Source organism: Spea bombifrons, chromosome 4 (assembly GCF_027358695.1).
Source record: "Spea bombifrons isolate aSpeBom1 chromosome 4, aSpeBom1.2.pri, whole genome shotgun sequence".
Lineage (NCBI taxonomy): Eukaryota > Metazoa > Chordata > Amphibia > Anura > Pelobatidae > Spea > Spea bombifrons.
In genome coordinates, this window is record NC_071090.1 from 112,861,185 (window position 1) to 112,881,898 (window position 20,714).

At 54.5% G+C, this 20,714-nt stretch overlaps 2 protein-coding genes across 2 annotated transcripts; both read right to left on the minus strand.

Moving 5' to 3' along the window:
* Positions 1-813: 813 nt before the first annotated feature.
* TMEM95 (transmembrane protein 95) lies at positions 814-7,086 on the minus strand. Its single transcript, XM_053464096.1, has 4 exons — positions 6,888-7,086; positions 4,604-4,660; positions 3,142-3,222; positions 814-953 (listed from the first exon to the last, which is right to left on the minus strand). Exons 1-4 carry the CDS (start codon positions 7,084-7,086, stop codon positions 814-816), a joined length of 477 nt encoding a protein of 158 aa, XP_053320071.1.
* Positions 7,087-12,076: 4,990 nt separating this feature from the next.
* Positions 12,077-16,386, minus strand: LOC128492235 (asialoglycoprotein receptor 1-like). The gene is made up of 8 exons (XM_053464710.1): positions 16,290-16,386; positions 15,737-15,850; positions 15,240-15,335; positions 15,095-15,166; positions 14,620-14,700; positions 13,600-13,751; positions 12,757-12,863; positions 12,077-12,227 (listed from the first exon to the last, which is right to left on the minus strand). The coding sequence occupies exons 1-8, from the start codon at positions 16,351-16,353 to the stop codon at positions 12,083-12,085; spliced, it is 831 nt and encodes a 276-aa protein (XP_053320685.1). The 5' UTR covers positions 16,354-16,386; the 3' UTR covers positions 12,077-12,082.
* Between the last annotated feature and the right edge of the window lie 4,328 nt (positions 16,387-20,714).

Below are 20,714 nucleotides of genomic sequence, written 5' to 3' on the forward strand. Positions count from 1 at the left end.
CACGGATTAGTGACACGGAGATGGGGAGACACGGATTAGTGACACGGAGATGGGGAGACACGGATTAGTGAGATGGAGAGACCCGGATTAGTAACATGGGGAGGGGGGGCACGGGCTAGTGAGAAGGAGATGGGGAGACATGGATTAGTGAGATGGAGATGGGGAGACATTAATTAGTGACACAGAGATGGGGAGACACGGATTAGTGACACGGAGATGGGGAGACACGGATTAGTGACACAGAGATGCGGAGACACGGATTAGTGACACGGAGATGGGGAGACACGGATTAGTGACACAGAGATGGGGAGACACGGATTAGTGACACGGAGATGGGGAGACACGGATTAGTGACACGGAGATGGGGAGACACGGATTAGTGACACGGAGATGGGGAGACACAAATTAGTGACACGAAGATGGGGAGACACGGATTAGTGACACGAAGGGATCCTTCCCCTGCAGAACAGAGCCTCCCCCCACGCAACAGAGCCTTCCCCCGCAGAACAGAGCCTCCCCCCACGCAACAGAGCCTCCCCCCACGCAACAGAGCCTCCTCTCGCGCAACAGAGCCTCCCCCCATGCAACAAAGCCTCCCCCGCAGAACAGAGCCTCCCCCACGCAACAGAGCCTCCCCCACGCAACAGAGCCTCCCCCCACGCAACAGAGCCTCCCCCCGCAGAACAGAGCCTCCCCCCGGTGCAACAGAGCCTCCCCCCGTGCAATAGAGCCTCCTCCCATGCAACAGAGCCTCCCCCCAAGCAAGAGCCTCCCCCGCAGAACAGAGCCTCCCACCATGCAACAGAGCCTCCCTCACTGAACAGAGCCTCCCCCCTGGAACAGAGCCTCCCCCGTGGAACAGAGCGTCTCACCAGGAAAGCATGTCTCCTTGTCAAAACACTTCATACTCTTCACTCTACAAAGGGTGCAGTTATACGCATAAGTCCAGTCTACTGCAAGTGGACAAAGAAGACACAGATAAATGACACGGAGATGGGGAGACACGGATTAGTAACATGGGAAGGGGCGGGCACGGGCTAGTGAGAAGGAGATGGGGAGACATGGATTAGTGAGATGGAGATGGGGAGACATTAATTAGTGAGATGGAGATGGGGAGACACAAATTAGTGACACGGAGATGGGGAGACACGCATTGGTGACACGGAGATGGGGAGACACGGATTAGTGACACAGAGATAGGGAGACACGGATTAGTGACACAGAGATGGGGAGACACGGATTGGTGACACGGAGATGGGGAGACATGAATTAGTGACACAGAGATGGGGAGACACGGATTAGTGACACGGAGATGGGGAGACACGGATTAGTGACACGGAGATGGGGAGACACGGATTAGTGAGATGGAGATGGGGAGACCCGGATTAGTAACATGGGGAGGGGGGGCACGGGCTAGTGAGAAGGAGATGGGGAGACATGGATTAGTGAGATGGAGATGGGGAGACATTAATTAGTGACACAGAGATGGGGAGACACGGATTAGTGACACGGAGATGGGGAGACACGGATTAGTGACACAGAGATGCGGAGACACGGATTAGTGACACGGAGATGGGGAGACACGGATTAGTGACACAGAGATGGGGAGACACGGATTAGTGACACGGAGATGGGGAGACACGGATTAGTGACACGGAGATGGGGAGACACGGATTAGTGACACGGAGATGGGGAGACACGAATTAGTGACACGAAGATGGGGAGACACGGATTAGTGACACGAAGATGGGGAAACACGGATTAGTGACACGGAGATGGGGAGACACGGATTAGTGACACGGAGATGGGGAGACACGGATTGGTGACAGGCAGATGGGGAGACACGGATTAGTGACACGAAGATGAGGAGACACGGATTAGTGACGCGGAGATGGGGAGACACGGATTAGTGACACGGAGATGGGGAGACACGGATTAGTGACACGGAGATGGGGAGACACGGATTGGTGACAGGCAGATGGGGAGACACGGATTAGTGACACGAAGATGGGGAGACACGGATTAGTGACACGGAGATGGGGAGACACGGATTAGTGACACGGAGATGGGGAGACACGGATTAGTGACACGGAGATGGGGAAACACGGATTAGTGACACGGAGATGGGGAGACACGGATTGGTGACACGCAGATGGGGAGACACGGATTAGTGACACGAAGATGGGGAAACACGGATTAGTGACACGGAGATGGGGAGACATGGATTGCTGACACGGAGATGGGGAGACACGGATTAGTGACACGGAGATGGGGAGACACGGATTGGTGACAGGCAGATGGGGAGACACGGATTAGTGACACAAAGATGGGGAGACACGGATTAGTGACACGGAGATGGGGAGACACGGATTAGTGACACGGAGATGGGGAAACACGGATTAGTGACATGGAGATGGGGAGACATGGATTGGTGACACGGAGATGGGGAGACACGGATTAGTGACACGGAGATGGGGAGACACGGATTGGTGACAGGCAGATGAGAAGACACAGATTAGTGACACGGAGATGGGGAGACACGCAGATGGGGAGACACAGATAAATGAGTTGTAGGTGGGGAGAGGAGAGAAAGGACGTGGATTTATGGCACAGAGGAAGACAGAAGAAGACATGAACGTTGCTACTTACCACACAGCGGAGGGCATAGGGCTGGGGGGAGAAAATAGCACAGATTATTTATCCCATCTGCCCCCGGAAACATCCTCTGCCCTTTTACTAGACCACAAAGTGAGGGGGTACAGGGTGTTTGGACACGGGGACCACCAGAAGCAGCGGGGATCGGGGGATCCAATAGGGAGTGAGGGGGTATTGGGGTGACGGAGCTCACTGAGAGCAGCAGGAAGACCCCCGTGCGACAGTGGCCAGAGGGGGTGGACTTTTGTTTGAGGGGGTGTCGTTAGAGGCATGGCCAGAAGGAGAATAATGGGTTAATTTATAAAGCAATATGGTGCTGTTTCTGTACAAGTTATTGGGGCCGTTAGGGCCGTCGATCACTCATATGATTTATCCGTGGCCGGTCAGAGTGCTCGTGATGTGCGGTTAGTGGGTGCAGCCGGGCCCCTGACTGAGGGCTTTGGGATGGAATGTGATATCAGTGCCCCCTCCCCCGCCCATGCGCACCTTCGTAGGTTAATTCCGGCAGCTTCACCTCGTGCAGCCAGTCCCAGTACTCGGCTATCCCCAGCACGTCGCGCTTTATCTCTAAAGACAAACAGCACAGCATGAGACCGGACAACGGGGCCCCGTGGATTCAATGTGTGGGAGCCAGGGACGGGGCCCTGTGCATTCAGAGTGTGGGAGCGAGGGACGGGGCCCCGTGCATTCAGAGTGTGGGAGCCAGGGACAGGGCCCCGTACATTCAGAGTGTGGGAGCCAGGGACAGGGCCCCGTACATTCAGAGTGTGGGAGCCAGGGACAGGGCCCCGTACATTCAGAGTGTGGGAGCGAGGGACAGGGCCCTGTGCATTCAGAGTGTGGGAGTGAGGGACAGGGCCCCTGTGCATTCAGAGTGTGGGAGTGAGGGACAGGGCCCCTGTGCATTCAGAGTGTGGGAGCGAGGGACGGGGCCCCGTGCATTCAGAGTGTGGGAGCCAGGGACAGGGCCCCGTGCATTCAGAGTGTGGGAGCGAGGGACGGGACCCCTGTGCATTCAGAGTGTGGGAGCCAGGGACAGGGCCCCGTACATTCAGAGTGTGGGAGCCAGGGACAGGGCCCCGTACATTCAGAGTGTGGGAGCGAGGGACAGGGCCCTGTGCATTCAGAGTGTGGGAGTGAGGGACAGGGCCCCTGTGCATTCAGAGTGTGGGAGCGAGGGACGGGGCCCTGTGCATTGAGAGTGTGTGAGTGAGGGAAAGGGTCCCGTGCATTCAGAGTGTGGGAGCCAGGGACGGGGCCCCGTGCATTCAGAGTGTGGGAGCCAGGGACAGGGCCCCTGTGCATTCAGAGTGTGGGAGCGAGGGATGGGGCCCCGTGCATTCAGAGTGTGGGAGCCAGGGACAGGGCCCCGTGCATTCAGAGTGTGTGAGTGAGGGGTGGGGCCCTGTGCATTCAGAGTGTGGGAGCCAGGGACAGGGCCCCTGTGCATTCAGAGTGTGGGAGTGAGGGAAAGGGCCCTGTGCATTCAGAGTGTGGGACGGGCCCTACAAAGAATGGGGCCAGAGTTATGTCCCAATACTCCGGGCCCCGCTGCCTCCTCTCACATGCACTGTGGGTTTGTCTTCACCGCAGCCACGTTTCTGCCGCACAGACATGTTGTGTGTTTATAGTAGATGAGGAAGTGCTTTTTTCGTGTAATTATTTTCTTTATTATGTTGTCGTGTAATTAGTGATGCAATCTTTCCTTCCGGTGACCGGATAACCATCGTTCATTAATGGGTTAAAAAGCCAAATGTTACACAATAACGCAGCATGAGGACCTTGCAGCACTGCAGGGGTTAATAGTGCCTTATATATACTTACATGCTGCAGGGGATGCAAGCGGAAACCTGCCCCTAAATATACAGAATTCACCCATATTAAATCCCCCCCCTTCCTATAATGGCACGGGGGGGGGCTGGAGGCGCACTCCGTCAGGAGATTTTACCTAAAAACCGGAAGACCCGATGAGTTTTCTCCGTAACAAACAGCAGAGTTTCATCATCTGCAAGAGAAAGAGAGTGAGGAGTTATAGAAGCAGAAGAAAGAGAGGACGGGGAAAGAGAGGAAAGAATGTGAGGAAAGAAGGGAGCAGGGGGAAGAGAGAACTCAAGAGAGAGAAGAGAAAGGGAGGAGAGAATGAATGGAGGAAAGAGAGCGCTGGAAAGAAATTAAAGAGAGATGGGAGTGGGGTAAATGGAGAGCTAGAGAGACAGACAAACAAAGAGGCGAAGTAGAGAGAAGGAAAAATGAGGAGAGGGAAGTGGAGTAAGGGCAGAACCGAGGAGAGAAAGTGAGGAGAGAAGTTAGTGTGGAAAAAGAACTGGAGAGAAGGAAACAAGATTAAAGAAAAGGATAGCGAGAGAGACAGTCAGAGGAGAGCGGGATGGGGTAAAGAGAAAACTGGAGAGAGTGCGAGAAAGTGAGAAGGTAAGGGAGTAAGGTAAAGAGACACGCAGAGAGAGAAGGATATAAAGTGAGGGCAGACAGGAGTGGAGTCCAGACAGAACTGGGGAGAGAGTTAGAGATGATGAAGTGAGAAGGGAATGGGGCAGTATAGGGAGTGGGAGAGCTGCATGGGGAGCACTACATTGTATAGCGGGGCAGTATAGGGAGTGGGAGAGCTGTATGGGGAGCACTACACTGTATAGCGGGGCAGTATAGGGAGTGGGAGAGCTGCATGGGGAGCACTACACTGTATAGCGGGGCAGTATAGGGAGTGGGAGAGCTGCATGGGGAGCACTACACTGTATAGCGGGGCAGTATAGAGAGCAGGAGAGCTGCATGGGGAGCACTACACTGTATAGCGGGGCAGTATAGAGACCGGGAGAGCTGTATGGGGAGCACTACACTGTATAACGGGGCAGTATAGAGAGCGGGAGAGCTGCATGGGGAGCACTACACTGTATAGCGGGGCAGTATAGGGAGTGGGAGAGCTGTATGGGGAGCACTACACTGTATAACGGGGCAGTATAGAGAGCGGGAGAGCTGCATGGGGAGCACTAAACTGTATAGCGGGGCAGTATAGGGAGTGGGAGAGCTGTATGGGGAGCACTACACTGTATAGCGGGGCAGTATAGGGAGTGGGAGAGCTGCATGGGGAGCACTACACTGTATAGCGGGGCAGTATAGGGAGTGGGAGAGCTGCATGGGGAGCACTACACTGTATAGCGGGGCAGTATAGAGAGCAGGAGAGCTGCATGGGGAGCACTACACTGTATAGCGGGGCAGTATAGAGACCGGGAGAGCTGTATGGGGAGCACTACACTGTATAACGGGGCAGTATAGAGAGCGGGAGAGCTGCATGGGGAGCACTACACTGTATAGCGGGGCAGTATAGGGAGTGGGAGAGCTGTATGGGGAGCACTACACTGTATAACGGGGCAGTATAGAGAGCGGGAGAGCTGCATGGGGAGCACTAAACTGTATAGCGGGGCAGTATAGAGAGCGGGAGAGCTGTATGGGGAGCACTACACTGTATAGCGGGGCAGTATAGGGAGTGGGAGAGCTGTATGGGGAGCACTACACTGTATAACGGGGCAGTATAGAGAGCGTGAGAGCTGTATGGGGAGCACTACACTGTATAGCGGGGCAGTATAGGGAGTGGGAGAGCTGTATGGGGAGCACTACACTGTATAACGGGGCAGTATAGAGAGCGGGAGAGCTGTATGGGGAGCACTACACTGTATAACGGGGCAGTATAGAGAGCGGGAGAGCTGTATGGGGAGCACTACACTGTATAGCGGGGCAGTATAGAGAGCGGCAGAGCTGCATGGGGAGCACTACATTGTATAGCGGGGCAGTATAGGGAGTGGGAGAGCTGTATGGGGAGCACTACACTGTATAGCGGAGCAGTATAGCGAGTGGGAGAGCTGAATGGGAAGCACTACACTGTATAGCGGGGCAGTATAGAGAGTGGGAGAGCTGCATGGGGAGCACTACACTGTATAGCGGGGCAGTATAGGGAGTGGGAGAGCTGCATGGGGAGCACTACAGTGTATAGCGGGGCAGTATAGATAGCGGGAGAGCTGTATGGGGAGCACTACAGTGTATAGCGGGGCAGTATAGAGAGCGGGAGAGCTGTATGGGGAGCACTGCACTGTATAGCGGGGCAGTATAGGGAGTGGGAGAGCTGTATGGGGAGCACTGCACTGTATAGCGGGGCAGTATAGGGAGTGGGGTGAATGTATAGGCCGGGCCTTGGGAAGGGGCAGATGGAAAGGGCTTTTAACCTATTGCGAACTGGTTGAAGCTGGATGGTCCCGGGTGGCGGGTGCAGTTCTCGCTCCCCTGGGCTCTCATGTAGTCCTCACACAGCTTGTGAAACCGCTGCCTGATCTCCAGATACCCGAGCCGGCAAAATACACACCCAGAGCCGGCCGGCAGCAGGGGCAGGAGGAGGAGCAGGAGCAGGAGGTGGCGGGGTGACATCCTGGGGCAGGTAGAGAGACACGAGACAGTGTGGAGCGAGCGGGCCACTAGGAGAGACAGAAGATATTGGGGTGACATCCCTGGAAACACCGGGGCAATAGGAGGTGGGAACATTGGGTCAGTTGTTGTCATAGCCCTGGGGCAAGTAAAGTCACTGAGGTCCAAGTGGTCAGTTCCAGGGCAACCCAACAGCAACTGCTCTATTTAGTGAAGCTGAAGATGTCGAGTTGGTTGGGAGGGGATCCGGGACCAGGGCAATAACCTGTGTGATTAACCATTCATTGCCAAGAATGTGTCCTGGAAATGCCCCTGCTCTGAGAAAGGACACCGGGGCAATTCTAACCCTAACCATGGTATCGTGCACGTTGGATAACTACACCTTCTGTCCAAATGCCTTCTTGATACCTTTCAGGGGCAAAAGTGAGATGCAGAGTAACATAGAGACCTCGGAGGTCCCTATTTCAGATGACACCTTCTGGTTGCAAATGGTATAGCACCCAACCTCTACTACACAGGGAATGCCCCGGCTCTCTGGTTATTGCCACCACCCTATCCCATCAAAGGGTCATTACAGTCACCTGCCGGTAATAACTGCGCAGACACGGAGGAGTTCCGGCGACCTGGAAAGGGTTAAAAAAACAAAACATGGGGCAGATGGCCCTATTAGATGCCCCGTTACCCAACGGGCAGGTTTGGGAGCGCAGAGAGGTCCCCTGTGATGATGGCCGGGGCCTAGCGGCATCCATAGCCCGCTGTACCCGGCGCTCTGTGTCCCGGGAGGATAAGATGTCAGGACAGAGGCGCCTCGGGCAGCCCCAGTCTAAATACCCCGCAGAGTGCAGGAGGGTCTTGGAGGCATTTTCTGGGGTATTAAATAACCTTGAGTGCTGGGTAAATGCCACGTTACCTGCAGTCGAAACGCACGCTTATTATACTCAGCCAACCGACCTCTGCTCCGTCTCCATGGCAACCACCAACGTATTCTCTATAACGCTCTCATTCATTCCAATTTAAATCCTGTTTACAGGGCCCAGAAGCTTACAATCTAGAGGAGATGTAGAAAACAGAAGGGGATCCATTATACCCCCACATCTTGCAGGGGCAGCGCTTTGTGTGAAATGTATAAATGGTTGATGGGGACCCCTTAAGAGCTACCATAGCCTGGAGGTTGACCCTTCCCCATATTTACTACATCCCGACGATGCCCACCCAAACCAGAGTGATTTCCCTCCCCAAAGGAATCCACAACCTGGATAGGAAACACTCACAGGCATGTTCTAGGGCCTGGAGTGATGGGAGTAGAGCTAGCGCTCTTCTGTAAAGAGACAGGTACTTCAGGCTGAGGAGGGCAGCCTCTTTCACGTCATTTAGCGGACGCTTTTTCCCCGAGTTCAGTCCTGCTGGTTGGATACGCTGACAGCTCAGTGTCCCCTCTGACAGCAGACGTGGCATTACCTCCTCTCCCTGCAGACTGGATGCAATGTAACAGCCGAGCCGGCAGCCTCCCCCCGGCAGACTGGATATAATGTAACAGCCGAGCCGGCAGCCTCCTCTCCTGGTAGACTGGATATAATGTAACAGCCGAGCCGGCAGCCTCCTCTCCTGGTAGACTGGATATAATGTAACAGCCGAGCCGGCAGCCTCCCCCCGGCAGACTGGATATAATGTAACAGCCGAGCCGGCAGCCTCCTCTCCTGGTAGACTGGATATAATGTAACAGCCAAGCCGGCAGCCTCCTCTCCTGGTAGACTGGATATAATGTAACAGCCGAGCCGGCAGCCTCCTCCTGGCAGATTGGATACAATGTAACAGCCGAGCCGGCAGCCTCCACCCGGCAGACTGGATATAATGTAACAGCCGAGCCGGCAGCCTCCCCCCGGCAGACTGGATATAATGTAACAGCCGAGCTGCCAGCCTCCTCTCCCTGCAGACTGGATATAATGTGTCAGCCGAGACGGCAGCCTCCTCTCCCTGCAGACTGGATATAATGTAACAGCCGAGCCGGCAGCCTCCTCTCCCGGCAGACTGGATATAATGTAACAGCCGAGCCGGCAGCCTCCTCTCCCGGCAGACTGGATATAATGTAACAGCCGAGCCGGCAGCCTCCTCTCCCGGCAGACTGGATACAATGTAACAGCCGAGCCGGCAGCCTCCTCTCCCGGCAGACTGGATATAATGTAACAGCCGAGCCGGCGGACTCCTCTCCCTGCAGACTGGATACAATGTAACAGCGGAGCCGGCAGCCTCCTCTCCCGGCAGACTGGATATAATGTAACAGCCGAGCTGGCGGACTCCTCTCCCTGCAGACTGGATACAATGTAACAGCCGAGCCGGCAGCCTCCTCTCCCGGCAGACTGGATATAATGTAACAGCCGAGCCGGCGGCCTCCCCTCCCGGCAGGCTGGATATAATGTAACAGCCGAGCCGGCGGCCTCCTCTCCCTGCAGACTGGATATAATGTAACAGCCGAGCCGGCGGCCTCCTCTCCCTGCAGACTGGATATAATGTAACAGCCGAGCCGGCAGCCTCCTCTCCCGGCAGACTGGATATAATGTAACAGCCGAGCCGGCAGACTGGATATAATGTAACAGCCGAGCCGGCAGCCTCCTTTCCCGGCAGACTGGATATAATGTGACAGCTTGCACAGAGCGCTATTACAGGAACACTACAGCCATTATATGCAGAAACGCCGCATTCCTGGAGGGAATATGAATTAAATAAATACCCTCAGTCATATTAAAAATAGTTTTATTTCCCTGCGTATAAAATAAACTCCATCAGCATATAGGATCTAAATCTCACATTATATGATATTTTATAATCCGACAACGGGACACGCGGTGCAAGAACATTCATTATGTGTGCGGGGCAGGATGGAGGGGCAGTGACAGAGCTGTGTGTGTGTGGGGTTAGTATAGGAATAGTAGAGAGGGGTGCGGGGCAGGATGGAGGGGCAGTGACAGAGCTGTGTGTGTGCGGGGTTAGTATAGGAATAGCAGAGAGGGCTGCGGGGCAGGATGGAGGGGCAGTGACAGAGCTGTGTGTGCGGGGTTAGTATAGGAATAGCAGAGAGGGCTGCGGGGCAGGATGGAGGGGCAGTGACAGAGCTGTGTGTGGGGGGGTTAGTATAGGAATAGCAGAGAGGGCTGCGGGGCAGGATGGAGGGGCAGTGACAGAGCTGTGTGTGTGGGGGGTTAGTATAGGAATAGCAGAGAGGGCTGCGGGGCAGGATGGAGGGGCAGTGACAGAGCTGTGTGTGTGCGGGGTTAGTATAGGAATAGCAGAGAGGGCTGCGGGGCAGGATGGAGGGGCAGTGACAGAGCTGTGTGTGGGGGGGTTAGTATAGGAATAGCAGAGAGGGCTGCGGGGCAGGATGGAGGGGCAGTGACAGAGCTGTGTGTGTGGGGGGGTTAGTATAGGAATAGCAGAGAGGGCTGCGGGGCAGGATGGAGGGGCAGTGACAGAGCTGTGTGTGTGCGGGGTTAGTATAGGAATAGCAGAGAGGGCTGCGGGGCAGGATGGAGGGGCAGTGACAGAGCTGTGTGTGCGGGGTTAGTATAGGAATAGCAGAGAGGGCTGTGGGGCAGGATGGAGGGGCAGTGACAGAGCTGTGTGTGTGCGGGGTTAGTATAGGAATAGTAGAGAGGGGTGCGGGGCAGGATGGAGGGGCAGTGACAGAGCTGTGTGTGTGCGGGGTTAGTATAGGAATAGCAGAGAGGGCTGCGGGGCAGGATGGAGGGGCAGTGACAGAGCTGTGTGTGGGGGGTTAGTATAGGAATAGCAGAGAGGGCTGCGGGGCAGGGTGGAGGGGCAGTGACAGAGCTGTGTGTGTGGGGGGTTAGTATAGGAATAGCAGAGAGGGCTGTGGGGCAGGATGGAGGGGCAGTGGCAGAGCTGTGTGTGTGCGGGGTTAGTATAGGAATAGTAGAGAGGGCTGCGGGGCAGGATGGAGGGGCAGTGACAGAGCTGTGTGTGTGCGGGGTTAGTATAGGAATAGCAGAGAGGGCTGCGGGGCAGGATGGAGGGGCAGTGACAGAGCTGTGTGTGTGGGGGGGGTAGTATAGGAATAGCAGAGAGGGCTGCGGGGCAGGATGGAGGGGCAGTGACAGAGCTGTGTGTGTGCGGGGTTAGTATAGGAATAGCAGAGAGGGCTGCGGGGCAGGATGGAGGGGCAGTGACAGAGCTGTGTGTGTGGGGGGTTAGTATAGGAATAGCAGAGAGGGCTGCGGGGCAGGATGGAGGGGCAGTGGCAGAGCTGTGTGTGTGCGGGGGGTTAGTATAGGAATAGCAGAGAGGGCTGCGGGGCAGGATGGAGGGGCAGTGACAGAGCTGTGTGTGGGGGGGGTTAGTATAGGAATAGCAGAGAGGGCTGCGGGGCAGGATGGAGGGGCAGTGACAGAGCTGTGTGTGTGGGGGGGGGTAGTATAGGAATAGCAGAGAGGGCTGCGGGGCAGGATGGAGGGGCAGTGGCAGAGCTGCGTGTGTGCGGGGTTAGTATAGGAATAGCAGGGAGGGCTGCGGGGCAGGATGGAGGGGCAGTGACAGAGCTGTGTGTGTGTGGGGGGTTAGTATAGGAATAGCAGAGAGGGCTGCGGGGCAGGATGGAGGGGCAGTGACAGAGCTGTGTGTGTGCGGGGGGTTAGTATAGGAATAGCAGAGAGGGCTGCGGGGCAGGATGGAGGGGCAGTGACAGAGCTGTGTGTGTGTGGGGTTAGTATAGGAATAGCAGAGAGGGCTGCGGGGCAGGATGGAGGGGCAGTGACAGAGCTGTGTGTGTGCGGGGTTAGTATAGGAATAGCAGAGAGGGCTGCGGGGCAGGATGGAGGGGCAGTGACAGAGCTGTGTGTGTGGGGGGTCAGTGCAGGAATAGCAGAGAGGGGTGATAGGTGCCGGTTGTGTCTTCAGTGGCAGCTCCTGTAGTAGTAGAGGTCGCTCTGAAGCGCTCAGTGAGTGCAGGGAGACCTCACTCACACTCTAGTGTCAGGCCGCGTTTCGTTTAGACTTCCCTCTCACAGATGTATTTGTACTGGCGGGAGCAGTGGTCATCGTTCCACTCGCCACTGTAGTGTAGATGGGCACAGTCCTCCCCGCCGCCGAGTCCGTGGCCGTAAAACTCATCAGGCTGACCGACAATCCAATTCCTGCAATACGAAGTGAGAGAGAGTATCACCACGTCACACGAATGAGAGACCACTGAGGAATGTGCTATGAATCGTAAGTGCGGGTTCTGTGTCCCGTGGCTTCAATTAAGTCTGCCTGTCTCCATGGAGATAACCAAGAAAAAATTATTTTCTATCAAGAGTGGGAAAATCTTCCTGATTTAACTATACATCATACAGGGCATGTCACTGATTTAACTCTACGTTGTACTTTTACCTGGAGGATACCTGTTTGCAGCCGCTGCTTCGCTGCCTCTCTAGTACCAGGGGGTCACATAATGACTGACCCCCATGGACCCCCCGGTTACAGGGTGCCGGGGAGCTGTATCCCCGCCTCAGAGGAACCCTGCGGCCAAGAGCCGGCCATTATGAAAGGCAGTTATGCTCATCATTATACTGTCCTCTGCACGCCATGTGCGGGGCATTAATGGTCAGGAGGGGTTCGTCGTTAAAGTCCGTGACGGGTGTTACGGGAGATTTTATCACAAAGATTCATCTGGAATCCTCTTACTTTGGGGCGGAGTCATACTTGGTCCCGTCAACCCATTTCCATTCCCCATCAACATCCGTCAATCCGATCCACATAAACTGCCGCTTGGAAAGCATGGAAACAAATTCCTGGAGAGAGAAGAGCGTCAACGGAAACCATCTCCGATCTCCAGCCCCCCATCCATACAGCTCTGTGACGCTGCCCCCCATCCATACAGCTCTGTGACGCAGCCCCCCATCCATACCGCTCTGTGACACTGCCCCCCATCCATACAGCTCTGTGATGCTGCCCCCCATCCATACAGCTCTGTGACGCAGCCCCCCATCCATACAGCTCTGTGACGCTGCCCCCCATCCATACAGCTCTGTGACGCAGCCCCCCATCCATACAGCTCTGTGACGCTGCCCCCATCCATATAGCTCTGTGACGCAGCCCCCCATCCATACAGCTCTGTGACGCAGCCCCCCATCCATACAGCTCTGTGACGCTGCCCCCCATCCATACCGCTCTGTGACACTGCCCCCCATCCATACAGCTCTGTGATGCTGCCCCCCATCCATACAGCTTTGTTACGCTGCCCCCATCCATACAGCTCTGTGACGCTGCCCCCCATCCATACAGCTCTGTGACGCAGCCCCCCATCCATACAGCTCTGTGACGCTGCCCTCCATCCATACAGCTCTGTGACGCAGCCCCCCATCCATACAGCTCTGTGACACAGCCCCCCATCCATACAGCTCTGTGACGCTGCCCCCCATCCATACAGCTCTGTGACGCTGCCCCCCATCCATACAGCTCTGTGACGCTGCCCCCCATCCATACAGCTCTGTGACGCTGCCCTCTATAGATCACAGCTTCACTCACCTGTTCCTCCTCAGTGTTAATAACCACCAGGTGAGAATTATCCTCTTCGCACAGTTTTTTGGAATCATCCCAGGATTTGCCTATCTTGGAGAAGTAGTAACAGCTGAGCATGTGGTACGCCCATCCCAAGGGGCAGGAATCCTCTTTGGAGCCTGGGGGTGAGAAAATGGCGGGGTCCAAAACATGAAGGTTGCGGGGAGTACTAAATATGACACAATACAGACAGAGATCAGCCAAAACTTAGTGTCCACTCCTTACAGCCTGACGAAAAGATGGCGGCTGATCTTCATGATAACAGCGCATCGTCCAACCGCTTGCATTTCAAAGAGCGGTCAGTCTGTGTCAGATGTTTGGGAGGATGGCTGTCCAAGGCGAAAGAGACCAAGCCAACGATGGAGAAGCATTTAATGGTCAATATGAGTCTCTGAACAACCGTCAAATGGACTGGACTATACTGACAGAACGGATGGACCATATGGACAGGTCTCAGGGACTATATGGACAGGCTGAATTGACCATAGGCACAGGTCGAATGGGCCAGACAGACAGGCCAAAAAGACTGGACCAAACGGAGAGGTCAAATGAATTAAATGCGCAGGTAAAAGAGGTCAATTGGACGGGCTCAATTTAAGAGTAGAAGGTACCAGCCAGCAATTGGCTGGATGTATGTGAGGAACCGGTGGCTGAAGGCTGAGTAGCGGCCCCTGGGGACAGTCCTTCAGAGAGAGGGTAGAATGATGTGACCTCACCAAGCGCTGTGTACAATAGAGACCCGCTTCATATAGGAGGTGTCCATGTAGAGCCAAGGCTCTTCTACTAGAGACCCTATCGTGTTCCCACTGATGAGAAGACCTAATTGTGCTGTGGAACGGCAGGATTAGCCCTCTAAATATCCTGTCCCAGCTGATTATTTTAGAATTAACTGTCCTTATGGCTCTTGGTGAAGTGTGGCCCCTGAGGTACTTCTGAGGCCGCTCTTTGAGTGTATCTGATTGCTTCTCAGCAGACACATCTTCTCACCGTTAACTTGGAGCGTCTTCACCCGTTCCAGCAGCTTTGCCATGGTCACTAGCACTCTCTGCATGTCCCTCTCCAGCGTGTCTGTCCGAGGAGAGAATACCGACAGCGATTAGAGCCCATATCAGAACCCCCCCTGGGAGGACTGGTCACATTCAGCTTGGGGGGGGTAATTCCAGCCACCTGCCCCCAGGTTTTCTTTGTCATCACAGCCCCAAGAGCTTTTCATGGTAACCCCCATCATGATGTGAAATGTTTAGATATGGAATAAGGCTGAATGACCTAAAATGCCACCAGTTAGAGAGGCACCCGAGTGGCTGCGTGACCGGTGAAATGGACACCTTTGGTCGTTCCCCACCATTCTTTCACTTTTCGGGGTTCCAATGGTAGCTTCAGATATTCCTCATCCTTCTCCTTTCTCCCTGGTGCCTACTCTCACATTACCCCCAGGAGGGGTGAAAGCTCAGCCTATACCCACCTTTAGCACTTGCAGCCACCATCTTTTGTAGAGACGCCTCAACATCTTTTAGCTTGTCCATCAGTCTTGTGTCTAAAAAAACAGAAAAGCATTTAGAGAAAATCCTAATACGGACAACCAAATTTTGCCCTCGGGGCATTCTCACCGTCCTGAGACAAGCGATCCACTCGTGAGTTCACATCCACACTCAGGTTACCGATCTTATAATCCAAGCTCCGATCCGGCTCTTTCACGCTCGGGTCTGTAAAGTGACAATAAATACAGAATGGCGGAATGAAAACTTTTCCCATGAACCCGGAGTCAGCGACTGTGAACGTCGGTAACACAGAGATGGCTCCCCATGGGTGGACATTTCTCACATGGACGGCTGGTTCTCTAACATGGAGGGTCCCAAATCCCACCATCTGGGGCATCGGACGGTTGCTCAGGTTCCTCTCATGCCGAGGAGCTCATGGGAGCCTCCATCTATTAACAAGGAAGTGATGTCCTTCAACTGCGGCCTTTACCAGGCAGGTCCTACGAGGAGCCCAGACCCTGCCGGAGACGGGCCCCGTCTCGTAATAAGTGCCAGAGCAAGGGGAACGCAGAGGATTTGTGTCAAGACCCCGTATTTGAGTAGACATTGATTTGAGGGACACTTACTCCTGAGACACACGATGAGGATGATGATGATGACGAGGAATAACGCGCAGGTGCAGCACAGGCCGTTGAGGAGACGCGAGGAGGACGAGTTGTACCAGGAGCCCATCTTGAAGACTGTAGGGATACAGAGAATCAGCCTCCACGCCTTATTAACCCCACCGCGGACTGATTGGGGTCTCGGCTCGAAACTCCCAGCCAGACCCCCCTAGAAGCAGCTCTGTCACCTTTTCCAGCTACTATAGGACTATTTTTGGATCTGCGTTCAGTTCCTCCTTGATTATCAACCGCCATGGGACAGAAAATCACACAAACCCTATGCCTGTTATAGAGGAGAAATATCCTGGTCTAGAACCCCCTATGAGGGCCACACGGCCAATGGGGGAGGGGATCTCCTCCAAAAGATAGGGAGCGAAGAGAGAGGGGGAGAGAAGAGACAGGAGAGAGACATTTTAAATACGTAAAGGGAAAGGCTAATCCAGTGAGGGAATGTAAACATGCGCGGGATCAGCATATGGCGACTGGTTAAGGTCTGCGTGTTTACACAGTGCTGTACCTGCGCGGCTCCCCAGAGGTTCCTCTGGCTGCAGACACTGCTGGTCCTGGTGATCGTTGGGCATTTCCCAGGAGAGAGAACGTCTCTTCTGAAAACCGGGGATACTTTTATCCTCTACGAGTCCCAAGAACCCCCCGATACACGGCGTGCACCCCAATACCTAGAACACGTGCGCAGCTCACACCAAAAAGCACACTGACACACAATGTAAACCATATAGTGCAACCCGACATACACAGTGTACAGACACTGCACCCCGACATACACAGTGTACAGACACTGCACCCCGATATACACAGTGTACAGACACGGCACCCCGACATACACAGTGTACAGACACTGCACCCCGATATACACAGTGTACACACACGGCACCCCGACATACACAGTGTACAGACACAGCACCCCGAAATACACAGTGTACAGACACGGCACCCCGATATACACAGTGTACAGACACGGCACCCCGATATACACAGTGTACACACACGGCACCCCGATATACACTGCACCCCGACATACACAGTGTACAGACACTGCACCCCAATATACACAGTGTACAGACACGGCACCCCAACATACACAGTCTACAGACACTGCACCCCGACATACACAGTGTACAGACACTGCACCCCGATATACACAGTGTACACACACGGCACCCCGATATACACAGCACCCCGACATACACAGTGTACAGACACTGCACCCCGACATACAGTGTACAGACACTGCACCCCGATATACACAGTGTACACACACGGCACCCCGATATACACAGCACCCCGGCATACACAGTGCACAGACACGGCACCCCGACATACAGTGTACAGACACTGCACCCCGATATACACAGTGTACAGACACTGCACCCCGACATACACAGTGTACACACACGGCACCCCGATATACACAGTGTACACACACGGCACCCTGATATACACAGTGTACAGACACAGCACCCCGACATACACAGTGTACACACACGGCACCCCGATATACACAGTGTACAGACACTGCACCCCGATATACACAGTGTACAGACACTGCACCCCGACATACACAGTGTACAGACACTGCACCCCGACATACACAGTGTACACACGTGGCACCCCCCGTTATACACAGTGTACAGACACTGCACCCTGACATACACAGTGTACACACACTGCACCCCGACATACACAGTGTACACACGCGGCACCCCGATATACACAGTGTATACACGCGGCACCCCGATATACACAGCACCCCGACATACACAGTGTACACACGCGACACCCCGATATACACAGCACCCCGATATTCACAGTGTCAGACACGCCACCCCGACATACGCAGCACCCCGACATACACAGTGTACAGACACTGCACCCCGATATACACAGTGTACAGACACTGCACCCCGATATACACAGTGTACACACACGGCACCCCGATATACACAGTGTCAGACACGGCACCCCGATATACACAGCACCCCGACATACACAGTGTCAGACACGGCACCCCGACATACACAGCACCCCGACATACACAGTGTACAGACACTGCACCCCGATATACACAGTGTCAGACACGGCACCCCGACATACACAGTGTACAGACACTGCACCCCGATATACACAGTGTACACACACGGCACCCCGATATACACGGTGTCAGACACGGCACCCCGATATACACAGCACCCCGACATACACAGTGTACAGACACAGCACCCCGACATACACAGTGTACAGACACGGCACCCCGATATACACAGTGTACAGACACGGCACCCCGATATACACAGCACCCCGACATACACAGTGTACACACACGGCACCCCGATATACACAGCACCCCGGCATACACAGTGTACACACACGGCACCCCGATATACACAGCACCCCGATATACACAGTGTACAGACACGGCACCACGATATACACAGTGTACAGACACTGCACCCCGATATACACAGTGTACACACACGGCACCCCGATATACACAGTGTCAGACACGGCACCCCGATATACACAGTGTACACACACGGCACCCCGATATACACAGCACCCCGATATACACAGTGTACAGACACGGCACCACGATATACACAGTGTACAGACACTGCACCCCGATATACACAGTGTACACACACGGCACCCCGACATACACAGTGTACAGACACGGCACCCCGACATACACAGTGTACAGACACGGCACCCCGACATACACAGTGTACAGACACTGCACCCCGACATACACAGTGTACACACGTGGCACCCCCCGTTATACACAGTGTACAGACACTGCACCCTGACATACACAGTGTACACACACTGCACCCCGACATACACAGTGTACACACGCGGCACCCCGATATACACAGTGTATACACGCGGCACCCCGATATACACAGCACCCCGACATACACAGTGTACACACGCGACACCCCGATATACACAGCACCCCGATATTCACAGTGTCAGACACGCCACCCCGACATACGCAGCACCCCGACATACACAGTGTACAGACACTGCACCCCGATATACACAGTGTACAGACACTGCACCCCGATATACACAGTGTACACACACGGCACCCCGATATACACAGTGTCAGACACGGCACCCCGATATACACAGCACCCCGACATACACAGTGTCAGACACGGCACCCCGACATACACAGCACCCCGACATACACAGTGTACAGACACTGCACCCCGATATACACAGTGTCAGACACGGCACCCCGACATACACAGTGTACAGACACTGCACCCCGATATACACAGTGTACACACACGGCACCCCGATATACACGGTGTCAGACACGGCACCCCGATATACACAGCACCCCGACATACACAGTGTACAGACACAGCACCCCGACATACACAGTGTACAGACACGGCACCCCGATATACACAGTGTACAGACACGGCACCCCGATATACACAGCACCCCGATATACACAGTGTACAGACACGGCACCACGATATACACAGTGTACAGACACTGCACCCCGATATACACAGTGTACACACACGGCACCCCGATATACACAGCACCCCGACATACACAGTGTCAGACACGGCACCCCGATATACACAGCACCCCGATATACACAGTGTACACACACGGCACCCCGATATACACAGTGTACACACACGGCACCCCAATATACACAGCACCCCGACATACACAGTGTCAGACACGGCACCCCGATATACACAGTGTACAGACACGGCACCCCGATATACACAGTGTACAGACACGGCACCCCGATATACACAGTGTACAGACACAGCACCCCGATATACACAGTGTACAGACACGGCACCCCAACATACACAGTCTACAGACACTGCACCCCAACATACAGTGTACAGACACTTCACTCCGATATACACAGTGTACACACACGGCACCCCGATATACACAGCACCCCGGCATACACAGTGCACAGACACGGCACCCCGACATACAGTGTACAGACACTGCACCCCGATATACACAGTGTACACACACGGCACCCCGATATACACAGTGTACACACACGGCACCCTGATATAAACTGCACCCCGACATACACAGTGTACACACACGGCACCCCGATATACACAGTGTACAGACACTGCACCCCCATATACACAGTGTACAGACACAGCACCCCAATATACACAGCACCCCGACATACACAGTGTACAGACACTGCACCCCAATATACACAGTGTACAGACACAGCACCCCGATATACACAGTGTACAGACACGGCACCCCGATATACACAGTGTACAGACACTGCACCCCAATATACACAGTGTACAGACACGGCACCCCGATATACACAGTGTACAGACACTGCACCCCGATATACACAGCACCCCGACATACACAGTGTCAGACACGGCACCCCGATATACACAGCACCCCGACATACACAGTGTACAGACACAGCACCCCGAAATACACAGTGTACAGACACGGCACCCCGATATACACAGTGTACAGACACAGCACCCCGATATACACAGTGTACAGACACAGCACCCCGATATACACAGTGTACAGACACGGCACCCCAACATACACAGTGTACAGACACTGCACCCCAACATACAGTGTACAGACACTTCACTCCGATATACACAGTGTACACACACGGCACCCCGATATACACAGTGTACACACACGGCACCCTGATATAAACTGCACCCCGACATACACAGTGTACACACACGGCACCCCGATATACACAGTGTACAGACACTGCACCCCCATATACACAGTGTACAGACACAGCACCCCAATATACACAGCACCCCGACATACACAGTGTACAGACACTGCACCCCAATATACACAGTGTACAGACACAGCACCCCGATATACACAGTGTACAGACACGGCACCCCGATATACACAGTGTACA

Bases quoted from the DNA above. Each gene is read 5' to 3' on its own strand.
- TMEM95 (XM_053464096.1), bottom strand. From the start codon at position 7,086: ATGTCACCCCGCCACCTCCTGCTCCTGCTCCTCCTCCTGCCCCTGCTG. The intron at 4,661-6,887 runs GTTAAAAGCCCT...TTTCTCTTGCAG, and splicing joins CTTCAACCAGTTCGCAATAG to ATGATGAAACTCTGCTGTTT. The intron at 954-3,141 runs GTGCGCATGGGC...GTCCACTTGCAG, and splicing joins GCCGGAATTAACCTACGAAG to TAGACTGGACTTATGCGTAT.
- LOC128492235 (XM_053464710.1), bottom strand. From the start codon at position 16,353: ATGCCCAACGATCACCAGGACCAGCAGTGTCTGCAGCCAGAGGAACCT. The intron at 14,701-15,094 runs GTGGGTATAGGC...CTCCTCGGACAG, and splicing joins GGTGGCTGCAAGTGCTAAAG to ACACGCTGGAGAGGGACATG. The intron at 13,752-14,619 runs GTGAGAAGATGT...TCTCACCCCCAG, and splicing joins GAAGACGCTCCAAGTTAACG to GCTCCAAAGAGGATTCCTGC.